This window comes from Myxocyprinus asiaticus, chromosome 21 (assembly GCF_019703515.2).
Source record: "Myxocyprinus asiaticus isolate MX2 ecotype Aquarium Trade chromosome 21, UBuf_Myxa_2, whole genome shotgun sequence".
Lineage (NCBI taxonomy): Eukaryota > Metazoa > Chordata > Actinopteri > Cypriniformes > Catostomidae > Myxocyprinus > Myxocyprinus asiaticus.
This window is the reverse complement of record NC_059364.1, coordinates 7,731,870-7,758,109: the sequence shown is the minus strand read 5'-3', so window position 1 is coordinate 7,758,109 and position 26,240 is coordinate 7,731,870. Positions and strand designations below refer to the sequence as shown.

General features: G+C 41.2%; 1 protein-coding gene across 1 annotated transcript in view; it reads left to right on the top strand.

The window, feature by feature from the left end:
• cdh23 (cadherin-related 23) overlaps nt 1-26,240 on the top strand; it is a 340,743-nt gene that overhangs the window by 81,125 nt on the left and 233,378 nt on the right. Inside the window, exons 4-6 of the mRNA XM_051648347.1 lie at nt 13,276-13,418; nt 13,518-13,565; nt 14,013-14,105. Coding sequence (XP_051504307.1) covers nt 13,276-13,418; nt 13,518-13,565; nt 14,013-14,105 — 284 coding nt within the window. The remainder of the gene's footprint in view (nt 1-13,275; nt 13,419-13,517; nt 13,566-14,012; nt 14,106-26,240) is intronic.

Below are 26,240 nucleotides of genomic sequence, written 5' to 3'. Positions count from 1 at the left end.
ATGTAAACCGTTACTAATAAGCACTGAGTATACTTCCTACTTCCAAAACATGGTCTCTTAAAACATGGAAACTGTATAATTAACATCCCTACCTTTTGAAGCAGCATTTGCATCAGGTGCACAATTACAGTATGATGCCTTAAAATGCTGCCTACTTAGGCAGCTCACTAAGTTTTGGAACAGAGCTACAGTGTCATCCACTGTAATTTTTATGTTTTAATTTAAATAAGTTCCAGCGTTGTCCAGTGTGGCGGACTGACTCAGTGTTGTTTTGTCCTGGTATGTTTCTGTTTGTGTAGTGTGACCAGTGTTGTACCAACAACATGACTTACATTCTTTGAAATAAAACATTCTTTGCACTCACTGAGACGGGCCTGTGACCAAGAGAGAGATAGATGAGCCCGGAGGCACATTGCTCTTGTCACTTCTTCTCGGCTCTGGGGTGTGTTAATGTGCAATGTATCAGTCATAAGCATAATACTGGCCTCAAGGAGGCCTAAATAGCATCATCTATCAGCCCAAGCCAAAGAGATGCAGAGAGAGAGTGAGAGTGTCACTGCTTTACAGATACACAAAGCCATCATTTTAAGCATCATAGGCGTGTTCCTGATGTGAATGGAGTTCTGAATAATTATTTTGCTTTCTGATATCTATTTTTTGTCAGAATTTTTAATTGCATATATCCTTCTTGAAGAAGACAATCCCATGATGACATAATGTAATGTCAATATATTTAATAATGAATAATATAGAGATAGTTAAATCTTTAAAAATTGACTGTTTTACATTATAGCTATTTGTTTGTGCTATGTATTTTTGTGCATATTAGTGTATCTTATTGTTTTCTTAGCAACATGCTAATGCCAAATCGAGTCTCTCGTGCACTTCACATGAGGAGCGCTATTTTAGCCCATGTCCACACTAATCCATTTTTGTTTGAAAATGCGTTAATTTTGCTAAATGAACACCTCTCATCCACACTAGAAAACGGAGCGTTTTGAGAATGCTCTCCATTACCGCATACTTTGGAAAACTACACTCACCGGCCACTTTATTAGGTACACCTGTATATCTACTTATTTGTGCAATTATCTAATCAGCCAATCGTGTGGCAGCAGTGTAATGTATAAAATCATGTGGATACGGGTCAGGAGCTTCAGTTAACGTTCACATCAACCATCAGAATGAGGAAAAAATTGTATCTCAGTAATTTGGACCGTGGCATGATTGTTGGTGCCAGATGGGCCGGTTTGAGTATTTCTGTAACTGCTGATCTCCTGGGATTTTCACACACTACAGTCTCTAGAATTTACTCAGAATGGTGCCAAAAACAAAAAAACATCCAGTGAGCGGCAGTTCTCTGAGCGAAAATGGCTTGTTAATGTCAGAGGTCAGAGGAAAATGGCCAGACTGGCCCAAGCTGACAGGAAGGTGACAGTAACCCAAATAACCACACGTTACAACAGTTCTATGCAGAAAAACATTTCTGAAGATACACGTCGAACATTGAGGCGGATGGGCTACAGCAGCAGAAGACCTCCGGGTACCACTACTGTCAGCTTAGAACAGGAAAGTGAGGCTGCAGTGGGCACAGGCTCACAAAAACTGGACAGTAGACAATTGGAAAAACATCGCCTGGTCTGACAAATCTGGTCTCAGATTTCTGCTGAGGTACACAAATGGTAGGCCCACTACAGCCTCAGTTTTCTGTTCTTGGCTGACAGAAGTGGAACCCTTGTGGTCTTCTGCTGTTGTAGCCCATCTGCCTCAAGGTTCGACATGTTGTGCATTCTGAGATGATATTCTGCTCACTACAATTGTACAGAGTGGTTATCTGAGTTACCGTAGCCTTTCTGTCAGCTCAAACCAGTCTGGCCATTTTCCATTGACCTCTCTCATCAACAAGGCGTTTTCGTCCACAGAACTGCCACTGACTGGATGTTTTTTGTTCTTAGAAGAATCTCAGCTCCACAGATGTCCTCACAATGCAAGTGAATGGGTACCAAAATTTTGAAGGTCCAAAAAGGACATAAAAGTAGCGTAAAAGTAATCCATATGACTCCAATGGTAAAATCCATAGCTTCAGAAGCGATATGATAATTGTGGGTGAGAAACAGCTCAATATTTAAGTCCTTTTTACAGTCAGTCCCCACTTTCACTTTCACATTCTTCTTCTGTTTTTGGCAATTCGTATTCTTAATGCTTATTGCCACCTACTGGGCAGGGAGGAGAATTTATAGTAAAAAAGGTCTTAAATATTGATCTGTTTCTCACCCACACCTATTATATCACTTTTGAAGACATGGATTTAACCACTGGAGTCTTATGGATCACTGTTATGCTGCCTTTATGTGCTATTTGGAGCCTAAAATTTTGGTACCCATTCACTTGCATTGTGAGAAATTACAGAGCTGAGATACCAAAAATCTTGTTTGTGTTTTGCAGAAGAAAGAAAGTCATACACATCTGGTATGGCATGAGGGTGAGTAAATGAAGAGAGAATTTTCATTTTTCTGTGAACTGTCCCTTTATGACATTGCTGCCTATGCAGAGTGTTCCAAAACGGTCACTGAGGTTTTATTTCAGTTAGGATGCTATAGAAGGCAGCTGCTTATGTAGCAAGGCAGATCACTAGACGGTTAGTGCCACAGTTTGTCTTGCAGATAGACATCCCCTCTCAATTTTGCTCTCCCCCTCAACATATCCCACAATCTCCTTGTGCTCAGAGACACAACACTGACTCAGAACAGCCATTTGTTCCCCAGCATTGACTTTACTGACCACACACGGTGAATCCCCCCATCCCTAAAAAGAGAGAGAGAGAAGTCAAGAAAGAGAGGGGGAAGTCTTTATTATAAAGGAGTGTAACGTAAAATGCTTAATTTGCACCGTCTTCAACCAAATTATAACTCGCACTGAAAGCAGCAGAATTTGCATAAATCTCATTATACTATAAACAGAGAAGGCAGTTCATAAATTCTTCCATTAATTAGAGGTGTTTTCACCTTTCTTTCACACAATATTGTGTATTAATAAAAATTTGGTTTAAGTACTTGACCTTTTAGGTTGCTGGATGTGTCTGGATATGACAGAGGTTCATCTATTAGTGCTTCTGTGTGCATATTGTGTTATCACACACCTCATATTTTTGATGTATTTGCGTGTGTATCGCAGGGTTTGCATGACTACTCATTTTTACTAATCGACTAGTTGGCAAGTAAATGTTTACCTTATGCAAATAACTCATCACGTTGTGTGCAGCATCCGCAGTCTGATGGCGATGTTGCAGTTGAGAAACACTTGCATTTCTCCACTTTCAGATTTATGCTGCTTTCATTGTCATAATGGGCCAGAAAACAAATCCACTCGCTTATAGTTTGCCTCTGGACGGCACTTACTTAGCTTCACAGGTCGGTTAGTCTCAGACCAGTTTAAACGAACTCAGAGCATCTTTGAAAATTGGTGTGTTTATAAAATGCTGTGTATATGCAAAATGCTCTGGTTTCACTTTTTCAAATTCATGTAATTGCAAATATATTGTTAAAGGTTAACATACAAAAGCTCTACAGGTTTACCTTTCTAAGTGACTTTTGAGTGTAATATAACATAGGATGTCTGTACTGTATGTACTGATTCAGGATTTGGATCTGTGTAGTTATGACTAAGTTATAGAAGGTACATGTACAGTAAGTGCTTTGGATATGTTCTAGATTGTGAAACCTATTGAAATGATAAAGACTTATATACTATATATCATTAATGAAGGAAGGGATAATGCACAGTCAGCCGGTCATTATCACAAAATACTTTAAACCCTGACAGTAAGTCTGTGGAACACCTGAAGGGGTTTATTTTGTGATAATGCACTTCTCACTGATTATTCCACTTATTTCTTACACTTATTCTTGGCTACTTACCAAGTAAACAATTAAATGGGTATGGGTTTAAATAACGTTGTTATGTGAGCAGGAAGAGACCGCAGAGTCTCCAGAAACAGCTAAATTCAACCTCTGGTTTGCATCAGAGTTTATATTGAGAAAATGGCCATCGGACTGCACATTATACTAGAAGTGGGTAAAAATATTGATTTCTCTGATGCATCGCGATCTTCATTTGAAAAATATTGATATCTATTCTTAAATCCCAATTTCGATCTTTTACTCTATGCACAACCCTTCACTACTGTAGGGAAATTTGGTTGTATAAATGTACACGGTATGGGTTAAAGTGCCCGTGTACCTCCATCATCATGTAAGGAATTTATTATGGAATTAGTCGCATTCGACAACCATTATAAGAAAGATACATGAAGATAAACAGGTTTTGAAGTGAGGCCTTCCGCACGGAAGACTCGCAGCTTCTGTCACGTGTGTAGGTCGTAGTGCAGAGAAGAGCTATCTTGGAACTTACGCACCGAGCTTTCTGGGACTTCTTCATTGCACGGAAATTTAGGGGTGCCGGGGCGAGGCTGCAAGCCACGAGGGCAAGAGCGCAGAGGATGCAGATCTGCGGAGAAAGGAGGAGACTTCCTTGTAGGAGAGTTTTTTTAGATGAGGCTGGCCTCACCCCAAAGGTGTCCCGAGCCAATCAGAAGTGACTTTTCGGAGTCACATGGTCATTTCTGTCCCTCCTTCTGATTGGTGATCGATGAGCCTTTGTCTGTTAAGTCTCCCATTTCCCGCTCAGAATAGGGCATTGTTTAATCATGAACTTTTGTATCTTGAAAATGGTGCAAGAGACATGACATTCGTTAACATCAACATTCTCTACGTAAACAAGCAAGCATTTACATACAAAATATGACATACTTTCATAAATATTCAATGTGCAAGCAACAAAACAGGAAAATACCTGATTAAAAATCATAATGGTTAATTTGTTGGTTTTACAACATGGATAATACAAGATTAAGGATTATAATCATCGATTTGTCAGTTATAAGTGATTACAAATCACTACACATATTTTAAAAGGTGCATCAGGCTATAATCATCAATTTGTCAGTTATAAAAGTGATCACAGGTCACAACATCACTTTCATAATTATCTAGCAAGGCTAGGTATTGTGCACATCCTGGTATGAAAAGGCAGACTCTGCGCATCTAATAGGGTTAACTCACAAGTACTGTGACCTTTTTGTGAAATGTTCATGGATTAAGATGAGAGGTTTTAGTATTAGAATTGTGTCAAGGTTCATAAATCCTTTTTAGCTGCTGTTTACAGAATAATGATCATGATGTCTCGTGATCTCCTGATGAGTCTAGTTTAAGTGTAGCAAATTGGTTTATATCGAAGGACAAAAGGAGAGTGTCTTAGCTTTTCCCAGGGTTTCCAGGGAGTGTGTTCTACTCTGTCTTTTATTGCCCGTCACATCTGTCTTTAAAGCGGTAGGGGTCTTCTTTAGAAGAGTAGTCTTTAAGTCATGTGAATAATTATTAACATGAGTGTTTTTGGTATGTGCTAGCTTGGACAAGTCTTCCTTGTTCATTGACAGTTTTATTGGCCAGATGTGAGCTTCAGCTAGACTCTTCGGTGCAGAGCAGAGTCCTTATGATGTTGAGGAATTTTGGGTTAAAAGGTTGAGTTTTCCTGGACCCCCCTCCCTTGTTTTGTGACAGTTACATTTTAGGCAGATGTACAACTTCACATTTAGCTGGGCCATGCCAGACTTAAGGGTGCCATTTTGGCAGTCTCTTAGTTTTATAGCTTTAAGGAATGTCTGGTGTGGACTGCAGGGCCTCTGTATTATTCTCCTAAAAATTTTCCTACCTTCACTACACTACAATGAGAGGAAATCACTCACATTTGCAATCAAATTTCATGGTATGCAACTAAAATGAATATACTGGCAACTGGCTTATAAATGTTTACATTTCACTTTGTAAGCATCTGGTTCTGTTCACTCTATCTCCCTAAAAAAATTCTATTTTATTCCACTGTATGGCAGCAAGTATTCCTCTATCATCTTCCACCACAATATGCAGATCTGAAATGTAGGTGGCTCTCACAGTGCATTTTAGCCCTCACAGAGGTGCTCGTCCATGGACATTCAGTCTAATTTTCAGTTCATACACAACCCCCATTGTTTCATATAATATCTAGGCCTCTGAGTGGACTAGAAGCTCAATCTAGGTGTCATTAGAAAGCTGACATCCTCCCCTTTTATGTATAACATTGCCATCAATAGTCAATGACATATATTTTGGATGATTTGTTGAGCATGCTTTTCCTGATGGACCGCATATTTTGTTCTGGACATCTAAGATAAAACATTGGAATTTTCACACAAGCAGGCTCATAAAGATATAAAGTTTTTGCTATTTGGGGCTTACAGCAGCAGTGATCAGCATATAAATAAGATGTTTATGTTTGATGTCTTATAGAAATCATATTTCACTTTGAGATTAATTTGAAAATCTTTCAAACTATGGTATTATGGCAACAAAATAAACTGTACTGTCGCAATTCTATCAGAAAAGACTCAGGATTATTGGGATTAATAAGGATGTAGAAATGCTTATATTATTAGCCACAAGCCTCGTCCTATGGTTCAGCATTCTGATAATTGCTTGAACCATCGCATACTGCCCGAAGCACTGACGGCAGGGGAGCGGACCTTAACCCCACCCAGGATGGGACCTAAACTTGTGGGGATGGGGTGGAGGGGGGTGAAACAAAGGAAGTAAGCAGCAATAAAGCAGTGACCTTATAAAGCAGAGGCTGTGTTGTGATTGGATGAGATGTCTGATAAAATAAATCCCGAGATCTTCCTGCTAGAACTACGCTTACACTTACATTTCTGTCAGAAAATACTTGGGATTATTCAGATTGATAAGGAATTATCAATACTTATATCATTTGGCGTAACCCCCATCCTATGGTTCAGTGCTCTGATACTTGCTTGAATTGTCGTATCCTGCCGGAAGCAATGACGGCAGGGAATCGGAGCTGACCTCAAAAGGAAAATAACATATTTTAAAACCTATGCCCACCCAAAAGAAAATATAAAACCAATAAAATAGACTCAGAATAACAACCAGGTCTTCTGAAGGTGAGGGACAAATCTGAAAGAAGAAGAATTATAATTGAATGATGTAAACATAAGCCTGTATATGACTGTACAAATATACTACTGTTGTGCCATACCCTGCAGAAGGGTAGGCTAGTTTATGGTAATTTAATATTAGCCCCTGCTAAATAGGTGAGCCTTGTTTGTGCAATATCATTTTAAGAAGGGTAAACAATGCTTGTAATTGAGTACTTGCTTTGTGATTGAGCCCTTGCAAAAAGGCCAGGCATAGTTTGTGCAATACCCCTGCAGAAGTACAAACAACGTTTGCGTTGAGCCCTATAATACGGATGTTGTTTGTGCAATACCCCTGCAGAAGGCAAACAACGTTTTGTGTATGAGCGCTACGATATGGGTGACACTGCTTGTGCAAACCCTGCAAAAGGACAAAATACATTCGGTTTGAGCCTTACCATAAGGGCAACACTGTTTGTGCATGCCCTTGCAAGGAAACAGCATATTGCATTTGAGTGCTACGGGTGAGCATTGTAATAAGGGTGAGCATTGTTTATGCAGTTCCCCTGCAAAGATAAACAATGCTTTGACATGTGAGGGGAGAATAAATGCTTTATTTATCAACCACATTTGCGATGTCATAAGCCCAACCTGAAAGACTTGCCACAGTTGCGGAGCCTGGACAGCACTTTTGCACTGCTTAATAGATGTACTGAGTCGATAGCAAAAACATGCCACAGTTGCGGCACCTGGACAGCACATTTGCACTTTGGAGATGGATTGAACCAGTTGCGGTGAAGCATAGACAAAAAGCTTCATGATTGCATTGCATATGGCCCTTGTGAAAAGGGCGAGCATGGATGCACTTACCAGAGAAACAAAGGGAAAATTACATGTGAACTTTATATTTAATAAAAACATCTGCCAATGGAGTAAGCAAAATAAACTTTCCCTTTGATTAAAGTTTATTTTACTTACCCTGTTGGCAAACAGTTTTTTCTTGTTTTATGCATAAGCATAAATCTAAATTTGATTAGATTTATCTCAAAACAAGACTTTTTATGTCAGATCTTATGCCAGTTTGCTTGTCAAGTAAATAAGTCACATTCTAAGAATGTTTAGATATTTTTACTGGAAAACAAGACAAAAATAATTTTTTTGCAGGGTAAAATGAATCCTGAGATCTTCCTGCTAGAACTATGCTTACGCTTACATTTCTGAGAATGAGAGCTTTTATTTTTATACATGATTTGTCTATTTAATGCTTTTTGAAAGACTTCTATAGTCATAGTAATATTTCTGCCACATCACCTCTAAATGCCGCTGAATTGCAACATTTTTCGGGCCTTATTTTGTTATTTATGTAACATAAATGCAGAAGTGATGGTTATCTATGAAATGTTCATATTCTAAGCTTTTAAACTATACTTCATATGCCTGACTTATGTATTCGGAGACTTGAACATTTTAAGTGTAAACTTTTCCCGCGACATAGCGCCCCCTTTTGGACCAGAAGGCGGGTTCGCAGAGCTGAATAGGTGTAATATACCGTAATCAAAGACTTTCCATCACAGATTTTCTGTTATTTTTACTGAGGTTGTGTGAGAAAACGGCGCGGTTACCATCGTAACCTCCGTTCCCTGATGGAGGGAACGAGACGTTGTGTCGATGTAGTGACACTAGGGGCCTGAACCGTGTAACGTGGACTGCCGCTGCAGGTGCAAGCAAGCTGCTGCGTGCGTATCTGCACGTAGCCAGCTGCGGCCTTTTCTCTCTCTGTTTTCTCTCTACAGAGTATTCAGTTATTTGGCTGTGGCCATTTTAACGCTCAATATATGCTCTGGGGAAGGTGTTCTTTTCCTATCCTATTCTTTCAGGGGGAAAGGACCCCGCGGAGACCACATCCTGCCCGGAGGGGAGGTAACATGTGGCAAGCACATCATGTGGGATCAGAGCCGCACATGGAAGTGGCGCGGTGGTAGGTCCTGCCTGAAAGGGGAGGAGCTCTACAAACACAGCGACTGGGACAGAGAGGGCTCTGTCGAAGGGAGACGCAGGTCTGCCGACAGGGAGACCATACTGCGGAAAATACATCACAGGGGGTTACCGGAGTAACCGGCACCTGTGGAGCACCTACCTCAGTAAGGGCATATTAGCACACGTACTGGTTCCGGCTGTCAATTCCTCCACTGAATTCATGAGCCACAGGGCTAGGGAGGAAGGACATCCAGGGTTCACGGGTTCGTGAACTCGCATGGGAAAAGAAGCGCACATCTTCACCTCTTTGGAGGCGCTATACACAAGCGATACACCCGGCCAGCTGTCTGTATTCCCGAACGTACCTGTTCGTACCTGACAGAACATGTGACGAAACTGACTCAACCCGGAAATTGTAAAATCTCGTGAAGGTATTGGGTGTCGCCCAGCCCACTGCCCTGCAGATGTCTGCTAGAGCGGTGCCATGGGCCAGTGCCCACGAGGATGCCAGACTCCTTGTGGAGTGTGCTCGTATTCCCGAAGGAGCGGGCACGGCCTGGGCCTGGTATGCCATAGCGATGGCATCCACGATCCAGTGGGCAAGCTTCTGTTTGGAGACAGCGTTCCCTTTCCTGCCGGGGTCTCAGGATTACGTGAGAGTCACCCAGATCGAACTCCAGGCAGGTATCGCTGACAGAGAATGCTTGAAGGCACCCGATACTGGAGGTGAGCGCAATCAGGAGGGACGTCTTCAAGGAGAGGGCTTTCAACTCAACTGACTCTAACGGCTCAAAGGGGGCTCCGCGAAGGCCCAGGAGGACCATGGAGAGATCCCATGAGGGGAACAGGTGTGGCCTAGGAGGATTCAGCCTCCGGGCGCCTCTCGAGGGGACCCTCGAACACTTACCTTGCTCCATGTACCCGGTGTTGGAGGGGGTCGGCGACGGGGGAGGAGGGACTTTTTGACTGTCCTTGTAGTCCATCACAACCATCTGGCCGTGGGTGTGAGTGTGGTGCTACCGGACACATGAAGGCGGGGGGCCCGCGTTCGCGGTGTCTAAGTTGCAGGTGCTCAGTGCCCGGTTGCCTTGATAACGGTGGTCGTAAACACTGGCTATGTGACCCAGGGAGTGAGGAAACTGCTCTTTTGAGAATGTGGGTACCCATTCGGGGTGTGGCGAACATAAAAGAAAAGGAAACCAAGGATTTACCTCCCGGCCCTCCACCGAGGGATGGAGTGGTCTGGATACCAGCTCTGGGTTTGCAGCAGACATCTCGATCCCTGGGTCATCCGTCTCAGGGGCGCTTAGGAGCCTTCCGGATCCTCGTGCCGGCCCGTGAGGCAGGGGGCGTCAGCTTCCTGCAGAGGGCTCTATGCTGGGGCCGAGAACTGGGTTCGGGCCGAGGCGGAGCCACCTGGGCTTTCGCCGCTGCAGGGGGACGCCCTCTGCGAGCAGACGGGATACGGGATCTTGAGCCACACGGGGCAAGATGTGTTGTATAGCCTCCGTCTGCTTCCTCACCGCCGAGAACTGCTGGGCGAAGTCCTCGACAGTGTCGCTGAATAGGCTGATCTGGGAGATGGGGCGTTGAGAAAGCAAACCTTGTCCGCGTCCCTCATCTCGACCAGATTCAACCACAGGTGGCGTTCCTGGAACGCGAGGGTGGACATCGCCTGCCCGAGTGCTCGTGCCGTGACCTTTGTCACCCGGAGGGTGAGGTTGGTCACCAACCACAGCTCCTGCATCACATACACACTTGCTAGCAGCCATATAATCCTGTAGTTCAAGACCAATTGCCCACTGAAGCTAAGCAGGGTTGAGCCTGGTCAGTACCTGGATGGGAGACCTCCTGGGGAAAGCTAAGATTGCTGCTAGAAGAGGTATTAGGAAGGCAAGCAGTGTTCATCCTGTGGTCTGTGTGGATCCTAATGCCTCTGTATAGTGATGGGGACACTATTCTGTAAAAAGGCTCTGTCCTTTGGATGAGATGTTAAACCAATGTCCTGACTCTCTGTGGTCATTAAAAATCCCACTTCTTAATGGAAATTTTCAAACTTCTTGAAAGGAGTAGGGGTGTAACCCCAGTGTCCTGGCCAAATTCCCCCCACTGGCCCTTATCAATCATGGCTTTCTAATAATCCCCATCCATTAATTGGCTCAATAACTCTACTCTCTCCTCTCCACCAATAGCTGGTGTGTGGTGAGCGTACTGGTGCACTATGGCTGCTGTCGCATCATCCAGGTGGATGCTGCACACTGGTGGTGGTAGATGAGAGTCCCCTTTTCATTGTGTAAAGCACTTTAATGGGCTTGTGTCATCTAGTTGTGGATCATGTGATATGTGTTGTGTGTGTTCTTTTTGGTGACAGCAGGAGGAAAATTCTTCTGCCCACAAACTGCATCCCAGTGTATTTGCAAGTCTTTATGGTTAGGTACACAGACGAACATTGAGATTGTAATCCTGTACAAATTGAACACATCTGTGTTTCCCCTTTTGTCACTCACTTGACGTTGTGTCGATATAGTGACACTAGAGGTCGCTCTTGAGAGCCCTGAACACCTCAGTTCTTTGAGAAAAGGCCAATGAGAATTGGGGAGTGGAATTTGCATGCCACTCCCCCAGACATACGGGTATAAAAGGAGCTGGCTCACAACCACTCATTCAGATTTTTCCTTCGGAGCCGAGCGGTTGTACTATCAGCGAGCTGAATACTACTGCTGTTCCATTCACCTCTTAAGAAGCGTATGCTGTTGGATATATGGCGCATTTCCAGTGGCTTTCTCTCCTTCTGCACGACGAGTACAGATTTCGCCCCTGGGCGCTTCGACAGCGCTAAAAGAGTGTATATTCCTGCTAAAGAGTATATTTTCTCTATTAGAGCACACACATTGTTGTTGAATGTCTTTTTAAAGATGCGTCTTTATAAAGATGCCTTTCCGTCTTTGTGTGATTCCTGGATGCGGTCGCTATCTCTCCGCTATCTCAGCGATCACACTGAGGCAGCATTCATGGATGGTTCATGTTCTCATTGCGAGAATATAACCATGGCAACGTTGCGGTCACGGCTTTCCTTCTTCCGGGGGAAAGCCACTCTAGGCGCTCCCCACGTCTTGCCTTTTACCTCCGGGTACGAGGCCGGCCTGGCTGGTGCTGGAGGCGATTTGGGGGCTTCAATAGGCGCGGCTCCGCTGGGTAAAGCGAGTTCCGAGAGGAGACCAGCTCACCCCAGGGCCAACTTAGTGTCCCTTTCAGAGCTCCGGAGCAGGATGAGTGCTTGATCGTTGCATCGGAGAGCGTACTGGCGATGTCAGATGGCGAGAACTCGACTGGGCTGCCACCTTCGGGTCGGCCCGCCCAGTCTGAGGCTGACAGCAAGATGACCGCCATGCTTTCCCGGGCTGCAGTGTGTGTCGGGTTGGAGTGGAACCTTCCACCCTCCCCTGAGCCCTTGCGGCTAAATGATTGGTTCCTGGGTTTGGAGCGCCGCTCACAGCCACTCCCCCCTCGGTCCCTTTCTTCCCAGAAGTGCACAACAAGCTGACGAGGTCCTGGAGGGCACCTTTTTCTGCCCAAAACCAACCTCCCAGCTTGTCCACTCTCACTACCCTCGATGGCGGGGTGGCCCATGGGTATACAGAGGTCCCTCAGGTGGATAAGGCAGTTGCAGTGCACCTGTGCCCGCAAAGCGCAGCCACCTGGTGGGATCGCCTGGCACTCCCTTCCAAGGCCTGTAGGACGACGTCGTCTCTGATGGCCAAAGCCTACAGCGCCGCTGGTCAGGCCGCCTCTGCCCTGCATGCCATGGCCCTCCTACAAGTACAACAGGCCAAGGCACTAAAGGAACTGCACGTGGGTAGTCCTGATCCTGATGTGTGTTATGACTATGGAAGGGATTCTCGGTGATCTCTTTGTTGGCCTTTGTCATTAAAGTAGTATTTGCAGCATCAGGCGTCTGGCACTGTCACCAGAACTAAAGCTGGAATGAGTCAGAGACCCCCCTGCAAGGTGTCTTCATAAAAACACACCTGTTCCTGAACATATACACATATAGTATGTTTGATTTATAAAGAGCTCAGAGGAGCTAAAAGATGTTTATGCTGAGGTTATATTGTAGCAGACTCTCTCACAGTGAGATGTTTAGACTTTTGAAGACAGGGAATGAGAGAAAACCATGAATTCACTCCTGGTTTATTTTCTGTAATATAATATTGTCTAACATGTCATTTTTTGTCACTCTATGTGTGTGTGTGTGTGTGTGTGTGTGTGCACAGGTACATCTATTACACAGCTACAGGCGGTCGATCCAGATGGTGAGCCGTTGATTTTCGGTGTGGTCGGGGAAGAGGCCATGCGCTACTTCGCTGTGCAGCAGACGACCGGGGTGGTGTGGCTAAGACAGCCTCTCGACAGGGAGGTGTGGAGAATTATGATTAAAGGATGAAATATATAAATGAGGCACTGCTGGAAGCTGACATTATTGATATAATGTTGCTGTTTGTTTTTCTCTATTCAGACTAAGTCAGAGATGCAGGTGGAATTCTCTGTCAGTGACAGTCAAGGAGTGAGTACATTGCATTAGTCATATCTGTTAGTCTCTCTGTAAAGCCTTTAAAACAGTCAAACTTTTCTAAAATGTTAGACAAATATTTAAAGTTAAACTTTGCTTTTCAAGTTTTTATTACTGCTAACCCTAACCCAAAGCCTAACCATAACCCTAAAATAAAATGTTTTGCATTTACAGATTAAAAAATATTTAATTTATTTATTAATAATTTTTACCTTAGAGGATGTCAGAAATGGGATATTTGTCAGATTTATCTAACTTCTTTGGATAGTTTTGTCCTCAAAGTATAGCCAAGCAAAATATATAAATAATAATAATAATAATAATAATAATAATAATAAAAATCTAATTTACATAATTACAATTTAATGTTAAAAAAGTTGAATGTTGGAAAATCTCCTAAACTTTTGTCCATATTTTTATTTAATTTAATTTCACTTTTAGGTCGTCAAGGATACGGTGAACATACAGATTGGAGATGTAAATGACAATGCTCCAACATTTTACAACCAGCCCTATGCTGTTTCAATCTCAGAGGTAATATACAACACATTCTTTACTTAAAGTCAACATGAATGCCATTAGCAACCCATCTGATTTCTGTAATGTGACATATTTTGAGTGAAACATGATATCCAATGAGACAAAATGTAGGGCAGGACTGTATTTTAAAATCTGGAATTGATTAGATCATGAAAACTGGGCTTAAAGGGATAGTTCAACCAAAAAAGGAAAATTCTCTAATCATTTACTCACTTTCATGCCATCCCAAATGTGTATGACTTTCTTTCTTCTGCTGAACACAAACAAAGATTTTTAGAAGAATATCTAAGCTCTGTAGGTCTATACAATGCAAGTGAATGGTGGCCAGACCTTTGAAGCTCCAAAAGGACACAAAGGCAGCATAAAAGTAATCCATAAGACTCCAGTGTTTTACCATACACTGATCAGCCACAACATTAAAACCACTGAGAAGCGAAGTGAATAGCATTTATTATCTCGTTACAATGGCACCTGTCAAGGGGTGGGATATATTAAGCAGCAAGTGAACAGTCAGTTCTTGAATTTCATGTGTTGGAAGCAGGAAAAATGGGCAAGTGTAAGGAACTGAGTGACTTTGGCAAGGGCCAAATTATGATTTCTTGATGACTGGGTCAGAGCATCTCCAAAACTGCTGGTCTTGTAGGGTGTTCCCAGTATGCAGTGGTTAGTATCTACCAAAAGTGGTCCAAGGAAGGACAACTGGTGAACCAGCGACAGGGTTATAGGCGCCCAAGGCTCATTGATGCGTGTGGGGAGTGAAGGCTAGCCTGTCTGTTCCGATCCCACACAAGAGCTACCCCCCCTCCCGATCTTGTTCTGCCTGTCCACACTCTTCCAATTATCAACTCATTCCTTTCTCCTTTTCCCATCATCTCTCTGGCCTGTCCCTTTCTAATCCTTGACATGAGGTAATTTGGTAAAGCAAAGTAGACAACTCTCTGTCCCTCTCCCTCTCCCTCTCTCTCTCTCTCTCTCTCTCTCTCTCTCTCTCACACACACACACACACACACACACACACACACACACACACACACACACATACGCACACCTCAGCCAATGTTTATATTGTGTGTCTATGCATCCCACACTCCTCCCCACAGTAAATCTTCAAAGCCACACTTATTTTTCATTTTAATCCTCAACTCTGAGTATATAAAAGTGGGGTGAGAGAAAGACGAGAGAGCTGTATTTAGCTGTTGTTGTTTACCTGGGCTTGATGATTAAGCTCTCTACAGTTAGGAGGACAGAAGAGGACATTCATGTTTGGCCAGTTACCCATAATTCTCAGTCTTCATCAGAAGTACGGAAAACTCAAAGAGATTTGTATTGTACATTTTAGATTCGCTCTGAAGAGTGCTTAACTTTTAGGTACTATGAATCATCCTGTGAGCTTGTATAGTTTCTCTTGGCCATAACAGTATAGAGGCGAATCTCGCGAAATGTGCAGGTCACATTTCATACATTTTCCACATAAAAATAAAAAATAATGGTAACACTTTACAGTAAGGTTCTATTCGTTAACATTAGTTAATGCATTAGGTATCAAGAACTAACAATGACCAATATATTTTTTACAGCATTTATTAATCTTTGTTAAAGTTAGTTAATAAAAATACAATTGTTCATTGTTAGTTCATGTTAGTTCATAGTGCATTAACTAATATTAACATTCAACTTTTAATTAAAAAAATGTATTAGTGTTTTGAAATGAATTTATGCTGTTAAAGTATTTTTTTTATTGTTAGTTCATGTTAACTAATGTTAACAAATGGAACCTTATTGTAAAGTGTTACCAAAATTATAAATATACACTGGCGGCCAAAAGTTTGGAATAATGTACCGATTTTGCTCTTATGGAAAGATATTGGTATTTTATTCACCAAAGTTACATTCAACTGATCACAATGTATAGTCAGGACATTAATAACGTGAAAAATTACTATTATAATTAAAAAAAAAAAAAAAAAAGAAAATTCAGAACTTCTTAAACTACTTCAAAGACTTTCTTACTTTCTCACGCACCTTATAGTCTAGGTGATCCCACAAAAACTCAATGGGGTTAAGATCCATAATACTCTTTTCCAATTATCTGTTGTCCAATGTCTGTGTTTCTTTGCCCACTCTAAACTGTTTTAAAAGTGGCTTTTTCTTTGCAGTTCTTCCCATAAGGCCTGCACCCCTGAGTCTTCTCTTTACTGTTATACATGAAACTGGTGTTGAGCGGGTAGAATTCAATGAAGCTGTCAGCTGAGGACATGCGAGGCGTCTATTTCTCAAACTAGAGTCTCTGATGTACTTATCCTCTTGTTTAGTTGTACATCTGGCCTTCCACATCTCTTTCTGTTCTTGTTAGAGCCAGTTGTCCTTTGTCTTTGAAGATTGTAGTGTACACCTTTGTATGAAATCTAAATTTTTTTGGCAATTTCAAGCATTGTATAGCCTCAAAACAATGATTGACTGATGAGTTTACAGAGAAAGCTGTTTCTTTTTTTGCCATTTTTGACCTAATATTGACCTTAAGACATGCCAGTCTATTGCATACAGTGGCAACTCAAAAACAAACACAAAGACAATGTTAAGCTTCATTTAATGAACCAAATAGCTTTAAACTGTGTTTGATATAGCAAGTGATTTTCTAGTACCAAATTAGCATGATTACTCAAGGATAAGGTGTTGGAGTGATGGCTGCTGGAAATGGGGCCTGTCCAGATTTGATTAAAAATGACTTTTTTCAAATAGTGTTGTTGCTGTTTTTTTACATCAGTAATGTCCTGACCATACTTTGTGATCAATTGAATGCCACTTTGGTGAATTAAAGTACCAATTTCCTTCAGAAACAGCTAAATCTGTACTTTATTCCAAACTTTTGGCCACCAGTGTAGGTATGTGTGTGTGTGTGTGTGTGTATATATATATATATCTTAAACTTAAAACTTCCCATTATTCTCAAAGGTGATTTTCATTACTGTATAATTTTTTTTTTTTTACTGTATTACAACGTTATTTACATAAGCATAAAGTACACCAAATACTATCATGATGTTTAAATTTGTTGCAATTTAAACAAAATAACATAATTTAAATTGCATTATGGCAATTAGATTATGGGTGGGGTGATTAAGAAGAACAAAATTCACAATAAAAGTATCACAAAAGTAGTCTATATGATGTGTCAAGTCTGAAACCATATGATAGCTAACAGATGACCATATGATAGCTAACAACATGAGTAAATGATAAAAGAAGTTTATTTTTTGGGTGAACTATTTATTTAAGAAATACTGTACTGATTTTAGCTTGGTACTGAAAACTGAATGCTATGCTTTAAAATGTCACTCTTCATTCCAGCCCACACTGTAAAAATTGTTTTGTAAAAAACACATGTGAAATTAAAATAATGCAATAAACATGAGCTATACTACATAAAATAAAACACAGAACACCCCAATGTAGATAAGCGATATTATAAATAAATCTAACTATTCCCATTAAATGTAATGAAATGTGATGGGTCATGCAGGGAATTCTGGGAATGCCCGATTATTGTTTTTTACTGTAATTTTAACAATAATTTACTGTAAAAAGTACATGTACTCTCTTGTTAAATATAATATAATTTTTACCATTAATTATACGGAAAAATCATACTTTTTACATCTAAAAAAATTTAATTTTTTACAACATTTTACCGTAAAATTACATTTTAAATGTATTATCATTTTTTACCATATATTTTAAGGTAACTACCCATTAACAATTTTTTTTTTTTTTTTACTGTAGCATTTTTACAGTCTTTTACCATTAAAATTACTGAAATTTTTTACAGTGCACGTAAGAATATTTTCAATTTCATTCATGAGAATATTTTTCCAAAAACTACGCAGTTCACAGCAATCTCCCATTCATTACTGTGTGAAGCTCTGCAAAGCTTATCAGAACGAGCAACGATCAATTGACCCTTTGCTATGCTCCGCCCCCTCTGATTTCATTTTTAAGGATCTTTAAGCAACTCTTTTCCTTACAGTGTCAGTTTATTGTGGCTATGTCTGTCAAGCTCTGAAAAGTATAAAGAAACACAATTAAAGAAAAAGTAGTCAATATGACTTGTATGCTATATTTGGTGTCTTCTGAATTCTTGCTGTTTTGTCTTTTTATCTGTGCGAGAAACAGAATTTACATCATCGTTCACTGAAAACCTGGCCCTCTGCTATGGTGCTTTTCAGTGCATCGTGTCGAGTTGGACACCATATTTGATTTGAAAGCTATGGCAGAGGGGAAGGTTTTCAGTGAATTTTGAGAATTTTCAGTTTTGGTTACACTATTTCTTTAACCTGGCAAAGAGAGAAGTGAAATAGACCCTCCCCCCACCTCCTATTCCTGTTTTAAAGTCTTTCCGTTTCTGCATTTTGATGGCCTCATTACCTCCGCTGACCTCAGCAGACTCTCTTGGTCTGAGAAAACACACTGCAGCATCACTCTATCAACCTGTCACTCAAAGTGTATTCCACCAATCAGGGATTATCCTGACTTCACTGCTCAGAGAGAAAGAGAGAGAGAGAGAGAGAGAGAGAGAGAGAGAGAGAGAGAGAGAGAGAGAATGAGTGGGAGGAATAGTTTGAGAAATAGTGGGAGATAGTAGGAATATATGTGTACAGTTGGATTAAAAATAAATTTAGGAAAAAATCATATTCACTTTGGAAGGATAGAATCGATCAAAAGCATCAAATAAAGATGCTGTAACTTTGTCTTTGTGTCATCTTGGACTTACACTCACCTAGCGGCTTGGATGCAACATCATTTAAAATCAATTCAGTAGTTCGCTAGTTAATGTAATCCCGCCATGATGATAGTGTAAAAGTGTTTGGCTCGCTGTCCCTGGAGGAGGGCTCGAGGCTCAAGACTTGACCTGAGCTCAAATACCCCCTGGACTTATGGAGTTATTCATGAATAGATGGGAGGAGTTGGGGTGGTGGAGGGATGCTGGAGGAATTGTCGCAACATGGATGTAAGCAGCTGTTTATATACGCTTACTCTGGCGATGTAATTGGTCGGATTAAACGAACATGCTCCTCTCAAACTTTGTTGTGAAACTATGAAACTAGTTTTCAGTTTCAGATGCCATTGTATAAATTTAGTGTTCACAATCAGCCATGATTACTTTAATCAATGAGTGAAAGTGTCTAATAACAGGACGGCTACTGAGATTAAGTGAGTAGTATTCAGCTGGTCATGTGATTCTAACATGGCAGCTCCCATGTGCAGACCCTCTCCATGTAGAATTAAACAGCTTTTATAAGGTTACTGATATGACTGGAGTCTTCATTTTAATGTGAGTGCTCATGATTTCCTACATACAGTATATTACAAAATTACAATTCATTTCTTCATTAAAAAAGCTTTTTTAATGGGAAAATTTTTTACTGAGTGCACCTTTAAAAAAAAAGTGCAATTATATTGTTTGGGTTTCCACGGTCACGGAAAACCTGGACATATTAGGGAATTTTTAAATTATGATTTCCAGGCCTGGAAAAGTCATGTAAATCAATAACATCTTTAAAAGTAATGGACATTTCTATAGTCAATATCGTTTTCCAGCTATGCTCATCTCTAAAATATTCCACAGGCTAGAAATTGCTCTTTGTGAATGCAATATCTGTAAAATGGTAAAAAAAAACCAAAAAAACATCTGCCTTACCTGCTGTCTAGTAATGTAATTGGTGAAAAGACTGGATGAATACCCTGCATATATGATGATGATGATCATGTGTGTATAGGTTATATATCATAGGAGGTTGAAGGAAAGAAATTGTGTGTGTGAGTGTGTGTGTGTGTGTGTGTGTGTGTGTGTATTTATGGGCCTATCATTGGCAGTGTATTTTGTAGGGCAGTAACTTTCTTATGAAAGAGAACAGGTGGAACAGTATTGCCTCTGGCAGTTATAAAGAGCCTCTTAAATTTACTACTGTATATGTACAAAAACATGCATATGTGTATGGCAAAACTGTAGTTTGCAGTTGTAATGAACAAATTTTAACCAGAAGAGAGGAGAGGTGCATTTATATGCTGAAGAGTGAACAGATCCTGGAAGAAATCTTTCTACTATTAGTGTTATAGTGTAATACGAAAGGATGATGAATAACTCTCATAAATAAACCGCTGTGTGTTATAGACTCACGCCCTGCATATGAGAGTAAGCAGGTGTTCCTGAGTTTATCACCACTGAAATAGACCCACAACTTGTGTGTCTTCATTTAAAATAAATTTACTCTGCATGTACTGCAAGTGACAGTGCCAATGTAAAGCTTTATTTACACTTGGCATTTACAACGATTTCGAGGTGGCGATCACAAGTGGTCACTGAATATCGCTGTAAACAGCATCCAAACTTGACATAACAACCTGTCACACAATGAATAATAATTTTTTTCTGCCTGTTTGAACAAGTAGTTAGAGTATGGCCCATATTTTTATGGTCATTATGTTATACTGTAACAGATAAAGGACGGACAAGGAGGAGGCAGGAACTGGCTGAACAGTAAACATAAAGTTTAATGGTAAACTTAAACCAACATAAAACAAACATAAACAAACACACACACATGCAGTGTGGCCACGTGCGTCTCTCTCTCTCTCTCGAACTGGCACCTCTGGCTCCCCTTTATCTCACTCTCCCGCTGATCAGCTGATTCAGTGCCAGCCGTGCATCATCACGGCCCGGCCAAACCCTCCTCCTCGTCACAAATACATTTTATAAAAGGACTGAAAAAGATTAGAGCTGGCAAACATGCACAAGCCAGCTCAAATGATAAATAAGCTTATCTGTTTATGTTTTCTCTTTCTATGCATGCATTTGAACAATCAGACAGGCAATGCTGTCTCTTAGTCATTTGAGAATCCTGCTGCTTTGCTTTCCATAGCCTGTAGGCTATATGTATGTGCTAAGAGATCAAATTGGAACCTTCTGGGATTAATATAACAACACAAATAAAGATGTTTAAGCATAAACATCATTCAGTTTCATTCAATAAAACTTAATTCAAGGTATATTCTCGTCTTATTATCATGCATAATTTTGTTTTTTCTAGTAAATACACAGATGAGCCAAAACATTATAACCATCTGCCTAATATGCTGTTGGTCCTCCGTGTGTCACCAAAACAGCACCCGACCTGCCAAGGCATGGACTCTACAAGACCACTGAATATGTCCTGTGGTATCTGGCACCAAGACATTAGCAGCAGATCCTTCAAGTCCTGTACGTTGAAAGGTAGATCTGCCGTGGATTGGACTTGTTGGTCCAGCACATCCCACAGGTGCTCAATCGGATTGAGATCTGGGGAATTTGGAGGCCAGGACAACACCTTGAACTCTTCATTATGTTCCTCAAACTATTCCCGAACAATGTGTGCAGTGTGGTAAGGTGCATTATCCTGCTGGAAGAGGCCACTGCCATCAGGGTATTCCATTGCCATGAAGGGGTGTACCTGGTCTGCAATGATGTTTAGGTAGGTGGCACGTACCAAATTGACATCCATATGAATGGCCGGACCCAGGGTTTCCCAGCAGAACATTGCCCAGAGCATCACACTTCCTCCTCCAGCTTGTTGTCTTCCCACAGTGCATCCTGGTGCCATCACTTCCCCAGGTAAATGGCACAGACGTACATGGCTGTCCATGTGATGTAAAAGATAATGAGGCTCATCGGACCAGACAAACTTCTTCCACTGCTCCAAGGTCCAGTTCTGATGCTTGCGTGCCCATTGTAGGTGCTTTCGATGGTGGACAGGGGTCATCATGGGCACTCTGACTGGTCTGTGGCTACACAGCCCCATAGGAAGCAGGGTGCGATGCACTGTGTGTTTAGACACATTCCTCCCATAACCATTATTACAATTTTCTGTGACTTGTGCCACAGTAGACCTTCTGTCTCTTCAGACCAAACGGGATAGCCTTCGCTGCCCTCGTGCATCTATGAGCCTTGGGCGCCCAACACCCTGTCGCCGGTTTGTGCTTTGTCCCTCCTCAGACCACTGTTGGTAGGTACTCACCACTGCTGACCGGGAGCCTTGCCGTTTCAGAGATGCTCTGACACAGTTGTCTGGCCATAACAATTTGGCCCTTGTCAAAGTTGCTCAGGTCTTTACAGTGCATCCGGAAAGTATTCACAGTGCTTCACTTTTTCCACATTTTGTTATGTTACAGCCTTATTCCAAAATTTATTACATTCATTATTTTCCTCAAAATTCTTCAAACAATACCCCATAATGACAACGTGAAAGAAGTTTGTTTGAAATCTTTGCAAATTTATTAAAAATAAAAAACGAAAAAAATCATGTACATAAGTATTCACAGCCTTTGCCATGACACTCAAAATTGAGCTCAGGTGCATCCTGTTTCCACTGATCATCCTTGAGATGTTTCTACAACTGATTGGAATCCACCTGTGATAAATTCAGTTGATTGGACATGATTTGGAAAGGCACACACCTGTCTATATAAGGTCCCACAGTTAACAGTGCATGTCAGAGCACAAACCAAGCCATGAAGTCCAAGGAATTGTCTGTAGACCTCCGAGACAGGATTGTATCGAGGCACAGATCTGGGGAAGAGTACAGAAAAATTTCTGCAGCATTGAATGTCCCAATGAGTACAGTGGCCTCCATCATCCGTAAATGGAAGAAGTTTGGAACCACCAGGTCTCTTCCTAGAGCTGGACACCCGGCCAAACTGAGTGATCGGGGGAGAAGGGCCTTAGTCAGGGAGGTGACCAAGAACCCAATGGTCACTCTGACAGAGCTCCAGCGTTTCTCTGTGGAGAGAGGAGAACCTTCCAGAAGAACAACCATCTCTGCAGCACTCCACCAATCAGGCCTGTATGGTAGAGTGGCCAGACGGAATCCACTCATCAGTAAAAGGCACATGACAGCCCGCCTGGAGGACTCTCAGACCATGAGAAACAAAATTCTCTGGTCTGATGAAACAAAGATTGAACTCTTTGGCCTAAATGGCAAGTGTCATGTCTGGAGGAAACCAGGCACCGCTCATCACCTGGCCAATACCATCCCTACAGTGAAGCATGGTGGTGGCAGCATCATGCTGTGGGGATGTTTTTCAGTGGCAGGAACTGGGAGACTAGTCAGGATCGAGGGAAAGATGAATGCAGCAATATACAGAGACATCCTTGATGAAAACCTGCTCCAGAGGGCTCTGGACCTCAGACTGGGGCGAAGGTTCATCTTCCAACAGGATAATGACCCTAAGCACACAGCCAAGATAACAAAGGAGTGGCTATAGGATAACTCTGTGAATGTCCTTGAGTGGCCCAGCCAGAGCCCAGACTTGAACCTGATTGAACATCTCTGGAGAGATCTGAAAATGGCTGTGCACCGATGCTCCCCATCCAACCTGATGGAGCTTGAGAGGTCCTGCAAAGAAGAATGGGAGAAACTGCCCAAAAATAGGTGTGCCAAGCTTGTAGCATCATACTCAAAAAGACTTGAGGCTGTAATTGGTGCCAAAGGTGCTTCAACAAAGTATTGAGCAAAGGCTATGAATACTTATGTACATGTGACTTTTTTTTTCGTTTTTTATTTTTAATAAATTTGCAAAGATTTCAAACAAACTTCTTTCACGTTGTCATTATGGGGTATTGTTTGTAGAATTTTGAGGAAAATAATGAATTTAATCCATTTTGGAATAAGGCTGTAACATAACAAAATGTGGAAAAAGTGAAGCGCTGTGAATACTTTCTGGATGCACTGTACGTACTCCTAACCATTTCTCATGCATTCAACACATTGACTACGAGAACTGATTGTTCGCCTATGATCTAATCTACCCAGACCTTGACATGTGGCCTTGTTGGGAGATGATCAACATTATTCGCATCACCTGTGAGTGGTCATAATACTTTGGCTCAGTGTATATCTTTATTTTAAGGATGTTTAGATATTTTTACTTGAAAACTAGACACAAATACTGAAAATAATAAAGAAAACAATTTTCTCGCAGTGCAGGGGCAGTTTCTGGTTGTGGTGACCACAAATTGGTTAGGGTTGAAGAAAGTGAATAATATTGGCTTTTAAAATCCTTTCCTCTCTCTATTAGCTCTCGTTAATGAATATATGCTTGGCTGCCACTTAAAGTGAGTTTCTGTTTGGCTAATTAAAGATTGGTATGAACGAGTGTGTTGTTAGTGTGTTTATGTGTGAGTGTGTGTGTAATGGAATCAGTCTGATATTTTATTGAGTGATTTGTCTGCAGTTCACACAAAATTTTGGACTTATTGGCTTGCATTCATCTGCAGGAACACACTTTGCATTTGCAGCTTGACCTCAAAAAGAGAGTTCAGATCCTCCTGCAGTGGTGAGCAGCCTACAATGGTCAGACCAAATCAATGTGTCATTTCCCCACTGTCTTTTGTGACTTTTAAACATTACGGCAAATGTTCAGGTGCTACTGTAGAAGTTGAAAGCTATTTGTTATAAGATTTGAACAGCCCCTTTGATTTTGGCAAAGATATTTTTGTTGTCTACTGTTTTGAATAGCCCTCGCGTTGGAAGCGCATGATGCCTAAAAATTATGTCTAGCTTGGCAGCTTGGTTTAAAACAAAGCCAGAATTATCATACTTAATCCAGTCAGGATTATTGAATCAGATAAACACTCATAAAGGATGAAGCAAATTTTCCAGAATATTTTCTTGCTAACAAGATATAATCAAAGGTTTGATAGTAATGATAGGGGGCCAGTGCTGCATGTCATACAATGTTGAGTGTATTAACTGTTTTGGGAGGAAGCATATGATATTAACAAACACTTTGAAGGGTAAGCTCAGCCCTGTCAGAAACAAAATATGACATCCACAAAGTGAAAGTGCCCGCTTTCAATTTACATTCAATGACAAATGGAGATGCAGGAAATGAATATTGGTGGTGGACAGTGATGACATGGCCTCTTGATACATTTGGCAGAAAATGGCCTGCCAAATGTAAAGCAGGGAGTGTTGAGGGAGCAGAGTTGGTCTTCCCAGTCAGTCATTACTGATTCACTGCTGGAGCGGTAAAATGGAGGCTTTATTTCTGTTGCTCTAACTGAAATCTATTATGAACACACAAACACACATACATTCAAGGAAGATAGAGAGCGATTTCACAGCAACTCTAAAATTATGAGCTTTGAAATGAGAGAAAAGGGTAGAAAAAAAAACAGAGATAGGAAGTAATGCTCTCAAATGCTTAGCATTTTTCCTTGTAGAATAGATACATTTTTCACAGACGTTTGTGTGTGTTTATGCCATCTGTGTGTGTTCATTATTGCTAGAAATCACTGGCTAAAGTGGCTCTGTTTCTTTGCCCCTTCTGGTATAAGATTCCCAAACCCTGTCCAAGGTTATGGAGATGATGTGGTGTTGTCATCAAGGCAGGAGAGTGTAATTACCAACATGATCTCATGTAGAAACAAATTCTTACAGTGATCGGGATTGGAAGTGAAGAGTACCAAGTGTGCTGTTCTCTATGATAGGCGCAGCGGAGGAAACAGGTGGTACAAAGCCAAAAGTGACAAGCTTCCTGAATTCTTAGTTCATGGGTAATGCCTAAAAGTACAGTATATGCCTGACATGAGAACTATTGTTATCTGGGTCATAAATTTAATGTTGCAGGAGACTGGGAGGAACAAATCAGTGATATAACTAATAAATACTTAAACAGGTTGGAACTGATTGATACATCCCCGTTACCCTTGATCATGAAACTACAGGCTGTCCGGGAAGTTGCGCTCGTTGAAATTCAGCACTTCTTTTGTAATGTACATATTCCTAAATGTAATCTTGACAAGATGGACAATAAGACTGTGAGTTTTGTTTGGAAATGGCTAGGATTAAACACACTTTAATCTTGTTTGCGTTTGCAAACCATTCACTTTCACTGTTAAATTTCACAGTTCCATTCACTCTTAAACTGTCACTGTTGTAGAAGTTGGGTGTTGTTTCGACTTGTACATGGAGGAGAGTTTTAATACTAAAATGTTAAAATACCAACCACTTAGAGAAGCATTGAATGCTTGTGGCTATAAGTGTACAGTAGTCGTATTAATTTTTGACAGTCTTGGACATGTACACAAACTACGT